Here is a 10,475-nt window from a genome sequence, read left to right as displayed (position 1 = left end):
TTGTGACACTTCCACACCCCCTCACTCTCCCACACATTCTGGACCTTTGCCGGTTGCAGCAGAACACGGTGGGCAAGCCAGGCAGAGGGAAAGTGAGTAAAAGTGTCTTCTGCAATCAGACAGCCAGGGTCAGTTGGTTGGTTTGTTCAATTTAGAGAAGTAGAAAACTTTACTGTGTGTGTATAAAGGGTGATTTAGTTGTCCTCTGAAGGGCACCCTGCCTCCCAGAGTGAGACCAGGCTCTTATCACTTACAAGCTGTGTGACCTTGGGCAGAATTTCAGTTTCTTCTTACGGCTGTAAAGAATTTAGTCATTATTAAGATTGACTTCAAGGTCACAGAACCTCTCTTCATAGTCTATTTTTTCCTTCACTCCCCCATTGAGGATTCTTTGCCCCACATCCCCAGTCCTGCCCTCACCATGCCTCTACCAGAGCTTGTTTGTGGGTCCCTCATCTCTGCCTCCTGGGGTCCCCGTTTTCTTCTGGGTAGAATTACTACCATGCCCACGCTGACATCTGTTATCTAACTCTAGTTGATTAGTGTTCAATTAGCACAGGATCGAGGTCAGAGGGGACCAAAAAGGGAATAACATTTTCGATAGATTAATCATAAACTTGGTAAGGGAACTCGGTTTTAGGGGGACTTGGTTTCCTCCCAGCTGTGTGACCTTGGGCAAGCAACTTAACCTCTGTGAACCCACTGTACGCATTGGTCCTCACTGTAAAATCATAATACCTACTTCACATGGGTAGTGAGAACATCAAATAGGATGTCTGAGGCTCAGTCGGTACTCGGTTATTACTTGTTCTTTTCTCTACATAGAAGGCAGTAAAATCCCTTCCTCAAATGTCATTCAGATTGTGGCCCTCAGACACCAGCATGGTTCCCACTTATCCCACACAGGAGGCCAAATATAACTCCTGACACCTCCTTTTGCCTTAAAGCAAGAGGCTTGTCTTGTTTCCATTGCTCTTATCTCCAAAGGCACCTGGTTCAGCTTCTGCCTGCCTGCCTGCCAGCTAAGTCTGTCACAACACACGCCTGAAATGCCCTTCCTGTCCTCTTTCCAAAGCCAGGCCCCACCTTCTTGGAGGCAGATTTTGAGACTCACTTCATCCCTTAAGCCTGCTTGACTCAGACTTCCCAGTTTCAGGATTACTAATCACTAAAAAATATTTCATGCCTACTTCAGCCTTCCTCCACCCCCTTTCCTCCGCCCTTAGTGACTATGATGTAAGACTGTATCTGGCAGATCTGCATCTGTGGGCACCTGTGTTCCCAGATATCTGGTTGCACATGTGAGTGGTTATAGAGCAGGAAGCAAGAACAGGTGGTGACCAAAAAAACCCAACTAAACAAACAAAAAAAGCAGTTGGTGAGGTAAAGAGAGGGCTGCGCTAGATCAGACCCATGTCCACTTGACCACTTACTACATGGGTAGCACTTAGCAAGTTACTCAGCCTTTCTTTCTGAGCCTCTATTTCCTGGCATATTTGTCATGAAAATTAGAAAATTACTACTATAACTATTTACTGAGCCCTTAGTCAGGGCAGGCACTGTCCTAAGCACTTTACATAGACTTTTACATTTAATCTTTACTTCAACCCTAGCAGGTAGGTAACATTATTTTTCCTATGCTACCGTTGAAGGAGTTGAGACACAGAAGAAAGTCAACACAGAGTTTAAGTGCCTTGCTCAGGTCACATATCTAATAAGTGGCAAAGCCAGGATTTGCACCCAGACAGTCAGACCCCAGAGTCCACGTTCTTTTTTTTTTTTAATTTATTTATTTAATTTGTTTATTTTTGGACCTGTTGCCGCACGTGGGCCTTCTCTAGTTGCAGCGAGCAGGGGCTACTCTTAGTTGTGGTGCACGGGCTTCTTATTGTGGTGGCTTCTCTTGTTGCAGAGCACAGGCTCTAGGCATGTGGGCTTCAGTAGTTGCAGCATGCAGGCTCAGTAGTTGTGGCACACGGGCTTAGTTGCTCCACAGCATGTGGGATCTTCCCGGACCAAGGCTCAAACCCGTGTCCCCTGCATTGGCAGGCAGATTCTTAACCACTGTGCCACCAGGGAAGTCCCAGAGTCCACATTCTTAACCACTCTGCACACTGCTTCCCACGTGTGATCCTGTGTGTGTGCAAAGCTCTTGACAGTGACTGGCATAAAGACAGCCGTCAAATGGTGTAACTATTTCCTCACTGGGACAGTGAGGAAGTACAGGAGGCCAGGACAAGTGTCTCTTTTCCCCTGTAACTTGTTACAGGGCCTCAGAAAAGACAGAATATAGAGTGGGCACTTTACACACATTTCCAGGGCCTGAAAAAGGTGTGGGAGAAATGTAAAAAATTTTAAGCCGTATTTTCTTACCCAGATGTGTGTTATAAACATACACATGCCGGGGCTTCCCTAGTGGCGCAGTGGTTAAGAGTCCGCCTGCAGATGCAGGGGACGTGGGTTTGTGCCCCGGTCCGGGAAGATCCCACATGCCGCGGAGCGGCTGGGCCCGTGAGCCATGGCCGCTGAGCCTGCGCGTCCAGAGCCTGTGCTCCGCAACGGGAGAGGCCGCGGCAGTGAGAGGCCCGCGTACCGCAAAAAAAAAAAAAAACAAAAACAAAAACATACACATGCCACATGGACACACACTTCTCACAAATACATCACACTCACACATAGACACTCAGTGACCACTTTGATCCCATGAAATCTCCATCAGGAAACCTTCCTAGGCTGGTCCAGGCCTCACAATCTCTCCCATCTGTGAATGCCAACAGCCCTCACCGTTAGGCCCAGCCAAGCCAGCCCTCACTATGCGGTGTTGTACTCATTCAGGTAACTACCCAATAACTACTGAGAACCAGGGCCAAGTATTGGAGAAGCAAGACCAAAAAAAATATTGTTCCGGTCCTCCAGGAACTCTGAATCTCCTAGGTGATGTTAGCATACAAACCAAGACTCACCGTAGGCACAGCGGGATAAGTGCTATCACTAACAGACTGGGGCATTTTAGAGAGCTTCCTGGAGGTGACACAAGTTAAATTTTAAAGATGAACAGGAGTTATTCTGGCAAAGGAAGAGGTGTGGAGGAAGGAGAGTAAGGAAGTGGGAACAGGTTAATGTGCTTGGGAAACTGCAAGTCATCCTATCAGCTGTAATGAAGAGTTTTTAACAGGGACAGGCAGGACATGAGGCCATAGGGGTAAGCAGGGTCCAAATGCCAAAAGGCCTGATGTGCTGACCTGAGAGATTCAAAGTCTTTCCTGAAAAGATGTCAGGAGCCATGGAAAGGTTTGGGGCAGAGAAACAACATGATCAAATTTGCATTTCAGAAAGACTGATTCAGCAGCACAGAGGTGAACTGATAAGAGGGGACAGGGTGGAGATGAGGGAACACTGAAAAGACTTCCAACAATCCCAGGAATAAATGAACTTAAATTCTTAGTGCAGTGGGAACGGAGAGGGTATTTAAGAGATATCAAGGAAAAGTGGGGAGGCCATCCACTAAAATAGGAAACATAAAGGCCAAAGTTTACGCCGGAAGGAGGGGAGACAATGATACCTTTTGACTTTTGGAGTTCGAGGTGTCTCTGGGACACCCGGGTGATACCTAATAGGCTTATGAATATGTGTGTGTCTGCGACTTCCCTGGTGGTCCACTGGGTAAGACTCTGTGCCCCCAGTGCAGGGGGCCAGGGGTTCAGTCCCTGGTGGGGGAGCTAGATCCCACTTGCAGCAACTAATGCCCCAACAAAAAATCCCGCATGCCGCGCAACAAAGATCCAGCGTGCCACAACTAAGGCCCTCTGCAGCCTAACTAAATAAATATATTTAAAAAAAATGTTTGTGTCTCTGTGTGTGTGTGTACATTTTTTTCCATTATAAAAGCTTGCAAGACATCTGGGCTGGAGATATAAATTTAAGTGTCATCAGCTTACAGATAGCAATTAAAACCATTAGTGTGGATGAAGTCACCCAGACAAAGTGTGGGCCAGAAGATCTGTGGGCCCAGGACAGAGCTCTGGAGAGCTCCAACTCCAAGCAGTTGAAGGCTTGGATTTGTAAACATTCTCCCAAGGGAGCAGTGTGTGAAGTGGAAAGGAGTGAGGAAAGGGCCCTGGATATCACCAATATTTAGGGGAAGAGAAGGTAAACAGATGAGAAGAGAGGGGCAAAAGTGCAGGAGAAGCCAGGACAGGGTGTCAAGTCGAGGGAAGTCAGTAACATCAAATGCTGCGGAGGTCAATGGAGGTAAGGAGAGGAAACTCCATCAGTTAGATTTAGCAACTAAGAGGTGGCGAGTGCGGCCAGAGAGAGGTTAGTGGAGCGCAGAGAGGGTGGGCTACCGGCTGTGGGGGAAACCTTTTCAAATGAAACGCAGTTTGAGTAGGTGGCTGGAACTGCACCCCGCGCTGCTCCCCCGCGCGCGCCACAGTCACGCGTGCACACTCTTACACACCAGAGGAATAACAAGGACTTGACGTTCCCGGACAGGGCTCGCAGAGATCCTGCGCAGGCGCCTCCGGAGCCCGCCTGCTCTGCCACGAGCCCCTCCCCAGGCCTGCAGAGGGCGCTGCGTCTCGGAGAGCTGGGGCGTGACGCCGCTCTAGCTAGCGCTAGCGCTCGGGCTCGGTGGTGGGCGCCGCAGCTCCGCGTCCCGGACGCCTCCTCCCAGCACAGGTGGGTCCGCCGGCGGGGGCCAGCAGTGCTTGGGATCCGTGGGGCGGGCGGGTAGCGACAGCCTCTGGGCGCGGAGTAGTCCCCATCACCTAAGTGCTCCAGCTCGGGCCCGGCTTCGGCGGATCGGGCTGTGGACGGGGCTGCACGTGTGCAAGTCCCATTCCGGGTGGGTGCCTTCTGGACGTGCAGTGCCTGTCCCAGAACCCCTTAACACCCCAGGGGTCTCCGCCCCGGCTCGCCCGCGGCTTCCTGGGGACATCTAGGGACGGAGCTACCAGGGGCGGGGCTCCCGTGATTGACACGTCTTTCCCCAGGTTTCACGGGCACCACTTGACCCCTCCCCTGCCCTGAATCTGAGCCAGCACCATGGTGAGAACCCTGAGCCCAGCCCCTCACCTCCGCATGCCCATGCCCTTGCCCTTGCCCTTGCCCCTGCCCCGCGTGGCCTTGCCTCCGTTGCCCGATATAAACCTGGGGCTCCGCAGTGGGGGTTCCGGTGGGTATGCCCCTGCAAGGCAGCCTGCACTCTTGCAACCCGCCCATCCCTATAGCACGGGCGCCTGAAAGTGAAGACATCGGAAGAACAAGCGGAAGCCAAAAGGCTAGAGCGGGAACAGAAGCTGAAGCTATACCAGTCAGCCACCCAGACTGTCTTCCAGAAGGTGGGGCCCTCAGAGGTCGTTCCCCTCCCACAGTGACTCCCTTAGTATAGCACTGAGGCCAAGAACTGCGCCTTAGAGTCAGGCTGCTTGGATCCATATCTGCGTTCTATCAGGTACTAGCTGTGTGTCCTTGGGCAAGTTACTGAATCTCTTTGGACCTCAGTTTGCCCATCTGTAAAATGGGCCTAACAATTGCACTTACTGCATAAGGCTGTTGTGAAAATTAAATGAGAGAATACATGTAAACCCATAAAGTGCTTTGTATAGTACCTACAGTATAGTATGGCATTCACAGAACAGTCGGTAGTTGCATTTATGTTATTAGTCCTGTAGCAGGAGAAAGATATGATCTCTCTGACCCTGCTGTCTACCTTCTCAGCGCCAGGCTGGAGAGCTGGATGAATCAGTGCTGGAACTGACAAGCCAGATTCTGGGAGCCAACCCTGATTTTGCCACCCTCTGGAATTGTCGCCGAGAGGTGCTCCAGCAGCTGGAGGTCCAGAAGTGCGTAGGGGTTCAGAGCCCCAGGAAGATGGCCCTGGCTCTGCCTCTGCCCTGCCTGGGTCCAGGGCTGGAGGAAGAGTGGGGCAGCCAGGGGCATAGGCAGAGGGCAGCGGAAAGCTGGGTGCAGAAAGACAGGGGTGAGCTGGGATTGGGTGTTGGAGGGTCCTGACCCCTATTCCCCTCTGGGCGCAGGTCCCCCGAGGAGTTGGCCGCTCTGGTGAAGGCAGAACTGGGCTTCCTGGAGAGCTGTCTGAGGGTGAACCCCAAGTCTTACGGTACCTGGCACCACCGCTGCTGGCTGCTGGGCCGCCTGCCAGAGCCCAACTGGGCCCGGGAGCTGGAGTTGTGTGCCCGCTTCCTCGAGGTTGATGAGCGGAACTGTACGTGCCTGCAGATTCTGTCCCTACAGCCCTCACCTGCCCCACATTCTGGTACTAGGGCCTCAGTAAGACCCAGAGTGGGGAGGGATGGCCAGGATGGGCCCACTGAGCTGATGGCAAAAGGGATGATGGAGCCAAATGTATCCTCCATGGAGTGCAGAGAGGTGTTTCTCAGGATCTCCGAGGGAACTCCAGGGGTACCAGCTGGGGAGATTCTCTTGCCCTGCTTCTGAAATGTGCTGTCTGCCCTTCCCCCCAGTTCACTGCTGGGACTACCGGCGGTTTGTGGCTGCACAGGCAGCTGTGCCCCCTGCAGAGGAGCTAGCCTTCACTGACAGCCTCATCACCCGAAACTTCTCCAACTATTCCTCCTGGCATTACCGCTCCTGCCTCTTGCCCCAGCTGCATCCCCAGCCAGACTCTGGCCCCCAGGGGCGCCTCCCTGAGGATGTGCTGCTCAAAGGTTAGCAGAGTCAGGGGTTGCTGGGGAGGACTCTGCAGTGCCGCCCTTCCAACCCTGATGCCTAGGCCTGTTCCTGAACCTGCCACTCGGGAACTTGCCTGGCTCTGGGGGTGCATAAGATCCAGCCCCTGGCTGCAGGGAGCCCGAGTGTCCAATGGGGAAGATAAAACTGAAATGTACAGCCCCTGGGCAAGGCCAGCCTATAGGTGAAACTGCAGGCTGGAGGAACTCCAAGGTGAGGGTGGGGTGTTGAGGTGGCCAGGAGCCAAGCAGGGTCCTAACCACAACTCCATGCCTCCTTGGCCCCTGCAGAGCTGGAGCTGGTGCAGAATGCCTTCTTCACTGACCCCAATGATCAGAGTGCCTGGTTCTACCATCGTTGGCTCCTGGGACGAGGTGAGCAGTGGAGGAGGAGGCTGGGTGATTAGGGCTTAGAAGGAATGGAAGAATATTTAAGGAGACCTGAGGCTGTGTCTTCCCCCAGCGGATCCCCAGGATGCCCTGCGCTGCCTGCACGTGAGCCGGGATGAGGCCTGTCTGACTGTCTCCTTCTCTCGGCCCCTCCTAGTGAGTCCTGCAGCTTTTGCCGGAGAGCATCGTGGATTGTGGGCCTGGGGCTGTTGGAGTGACGGGTCTCTCTTTGTCTCCCATGCCAGGTGGGCTCCAGGACGGAGACCTTGCTACTCATGGTGGACGAGTCACCCCTGGCCGTGACGTGGAGGACCCCAGATGGCAGGAACCGGCCTAGCCACGTCTGGGTATCCCAGGATTGGTGGGCAGAGTGGAGGCTGGGGTAGGGCTGGGCTGGGACTATCAGGAAAGTGGTGCAGCCGGGCTTTTTCTTAACCCCGTGCTCCCAGCTCTGTGACCTGCCCGCCACCTCTCTCAATGACCAGTTGCCCCAACATACATTTCGTGTCATTTGGACAGCAGGCGGTGCCCAGAAGGAGTGTGTGCTCTTAAAAGGTGACACAGCCCGCACCTCCCCCCTTGGCAGCAGCCCTCATCCCTCTCTTCCTGTCATGGGTGTCCCCTCCTACCACCTGCTCTTTCTCACAGGCCGCCAAGAGGGCTGGTGCCGGGACTCCGCCACGGATGAACAGCTCTTCAGGTGACGGTGACAGGGAAGCACACAGACAAGGATGGGGGCTCTGGACTCTGGGCATCAGGCAGCTGGGCAGGAGGCTGGGGGCTTATGCAGTTGATCTCAGACTGGATACTGGAGCTGACTAGTACCCCAGGGCTGGGGCATCATCCTCTCCCCAACCCTGCCCACCCTCAGGTGTGAGCTGTCAGTGGAGAAGTCCACGGTGCTACAGTCCGAGCTTGAATCCTGTAAGGAGCTGCAGGAGCTGGAGCCTGAGAATAAATGTGAGGCCCGCTCCCCTGAGGAGGCCCCTTTCTAGGGTGGTGCCCCTTGGGGAGAGCGGGAAGGGTCTCCAGAGGATGGGAGCAGGGGAGGGTCCAGGAGAGACCATCCTCTTCCCTGCCCTCTCCCCAGGGTGCCTGCTCACCATCATCTTGCTGATGCGGGCGCTGGACCCCCTGCAGTATGAGAAGGAGACGCTGCAGTACTTCCAGACCCTCAAGGCAAGTCGGGTCCACGGGAACCGGTGAGGGGGAGGCCCAGCGGGCAGGAGGAGGGCAGCTGACATGCATTCTCTGTCCCTTCTCCGTGCCAGGCCGTGGACCCTATGCGGGCAGCGTACCTGGACGACCTGCGAAGCAAGTTCCTGCTGGAGAACAGCGTGCTCAAGATGGAGTACGCGGAGGTGCGCGTGCTGCACCTCGGTCACAAGGTAGGGACTGCACGCGCACCTTCCCAGCCTTCGCCCTGCTAGCCGGCCTCCCTCTTCCTCAGGACCTGGGCCGGCTTTTATATCCGCTCCCTGGGCCTCAGCCGAGACACTCACCACGCCCCCGGCTTTCCTTCAGTAGCACGTGCCTCTCTGGACATTGCTTCCTCAGCTCATTCCCATGCTTCTCTCCCTGGAGCAGCCCCCAACACCTAAAACCTGAATAGTTTCCAGAGCTTTCTGACAAACCCTCCAGACTCTCTTTTTCCTCTGTAGTCCTTCCCAATCTCCTCAACACGTCACTGCTGCCCACCTTCGCCCCCACCAGCCGATCCCAGACTCACCAGGCCCGCTCCCCCAGTGTCTGTGTTTATCCCAGCGCCCTCCTCCGTCCCCCGTACCTGCCCCACTCCCGCCACTCCACTGGCCACGCAGCCCCAGGGCTCAGGCCTCCCCCGTGTCCTTGACGTGGAGTAGGTACTGCCAGGGGTGCTGAGGTAAGCATCCTATCTACTCCCTCTTCTCCTCAGCTGGGGTCCCCAAGGGCCTGTGTGGGGCACACAGGGCAAGTGCCTGATAAACGATGGCTGAGGACTTTCCCCCACGTCTCGCTGGGTATCTCATCCCCCCTCCTCAGGATCTGACGGTGCTCTGCCATTTGGAGCAGCTGCTCTTGATCACTCACCTTGACCTGTCGCACAATCGTCTCCGAGCCCTGCCCCCTGCCCTGGCTGCCCTGCGCTGCCTCGAGGTAAAGCACTCACTCCTCTGTCACTGTCCTGGGTGGTCCTTTTCCCCTTCCTCCACCTCAGAAGTCTGCCCACCCTACAAAGAGATGCCCAGGTCCTCCCAGACCCCACAGATGACCCCTGCCTTCTCCTCTGTTGCCCAGCCTGACCCCATGCACTGTAAGCTGATCACCCTGGGTTCCCCAGTTGCTTGTACCAATCCCAGGCTGACAGCTGCCTTCCTTGCCTTGTCTTCCCTGCCCTCCCTGCTCCCCAGGTGCTGCAGGCCAATGACAACACTATCGAGTCCCTGGACGGTGTCACTAACCTGCCCCGGCTGCAGGAGCTCTTTCTGTGCAACAACCGTATCCTTCCTTCTGGGTGCCTTTCAGACAGCAGGTAGTGCAAGGTGCCACACCCGGAAGGGACAGACAGCAAGCAGAGTGGTGTGCCCCTGGACATGGAGAGGGGGCTCTGGCTGTCTAAGCTGAGGAGAGAGGGTAGCCTGGCGCTGTATGAGGCTATCATTGACTTGTACTGGTAGAGTTTTGCAGGATGGAAGTAAGTGACTTCCTCAAGCCAGAGTTCACAAACCAGCAGCCTACAGGTGTTCTTGGGTAGCGCATCATGTTTTTAAAACCAGGAAGTTTCATATTTTAAAAAAATCTAGAATTCTGGTTCGTCTTTTAAAAATGGAAGTTAAAGCAACCTTTAGCCTGCATTTCCACTTGGCAACCCTTGGCCATTGGTGGATCATGGGTGCCTCTGCATCCGGGGCTAGCTTTCACCTTGGCCATAGTCTCCACCACTCCTTCTGGGAGTGTATCCAGTCAGCCTCCTGTGCTTCCTGCCTGGCCCCCGGGGGCTGGTGTTTGCAGTCTAGAGCCTTACGCCCTCCGGGGAAGCGGACAAGGTGCCCACCAAGCAGGCTGCTAGGCAGCAGTCCCTGTTCTTGAGGGAAAGCAGTGATGGCTGCACAGGAGCAGGTGAATCTGGAGGAACCTGCCGAGCTTTCCTTGACTCCTGCCCAAGGCCTCCAGCAGCCTGCAGTGCTCCAGCCTCTTGCCTCCTGCCCCAGGCTGGTCCTCCTCAACCTGCAGGGCAACCCCCTGTGCCAAGCAGTGGGCATCTCGGAGCATCTGGCCGAGCTGCTGCCTTCAGTTCGCAGCAGCCTCACCTAAGAGACTCTGCCCCCGCCCCCTGCCCTTTAACTTATTGGAACTGAATAAACAATGAAGAGGCCCCCAAAGGCTGCTAAGCCG

At 54.8% G+C, this 10,475-nt stretch overlaps 1 protein-coding gene across 3 annotated transcripts; it reads left to right on the top strand.

Annotated features, from left to right (window-relative positions):
- The first annotated feature begins 4,607 nt into the window (after positions 1-4,607).
- On the top strand, positions 4,608-10,475 carry RABGGTA (Rab geranylgeranyltransferase subunit alpha). Of its 3 annotated transcripts, none has more exons than XM_081229875.1 (17): positions 4,608-4,680; positions 4,995-5,049; positions 5,232-5,342; positions 5,722-5,846; positions 6,039-6,226; positions 6,486-6,689; positions 7,002-7,085; positions 7,174-7,256; positions 7,346-7,447; positions 7,550-7,655; positions 7,749-7,800; positions 7,972-8,060; positions 8,191-8,279; positions 8,372-8,488; positions 9,123-9,236; positions 9,491-9,578; positions 10,246-10,475. In XM_081229875.1, exons 2-17 carry the CDS (start codon positions 5,047-5,049, stop codon positions 10,392-10,394), a joined length of 1,704 nt encoding a protein of 567 aa, XP_081086001.1. In that variant the 5' UTR covers positions 4,608-4,680; positions 4,995-5,046; the 3' UTR covers positions 10,395-10,475. The 3 variants fall into 3 exon arrangements, with proteins under 3 accessions (XP_081086001.1, XP_081085999.1, XP_081086000.1); XM_081229873.1 differs by having other exon boundaries at positions 6,039-6,277; XM_081229874.1 differs by lacking the exon at positions 4,608-4,680 and adding an exon at positions 4,739-4,846 and having other exon boundaries at positions 6,039-6,277.

This window comes from Mesoplodon bidens (assembly GCF_964165515.1).
Source record: "Mesoplodon bidens genome assembly, chromosome: 3".
NCBI classification, from domain to species: Eukaryota; Metazoa; Chordata; class Mammalia; order Artiodactyla; family Ziphiidae; genus Mesoplodon; species Mesoplodon bidens.
The sequence above is the reverse complement of the archived record's forward strand: the minus strand, read 5'-3'. Positions and strand labels throughout refer to the sequence as shown.

Excerpts from the sequence above, each read along its gene's own strand:
- RABGGTA (XM_081229873.1), top strand. Across the intron at positions 7,257-7,345 it reads CCTTCTCTCGGCCCCTCCTA|GTGGGCTCCAGGACGGAGAC; the intron begins GTGAGTCCTGCA and ends CTCCCATGCCAG. Across the intron at positions 7,448-7,549 it reads ACCGGCCTAGCCACGTCTGG|CTCTGTGACCTGCCCGCCAC; the intron begins GTATCCCAGGAT and ends CCGTGCTCCCAG.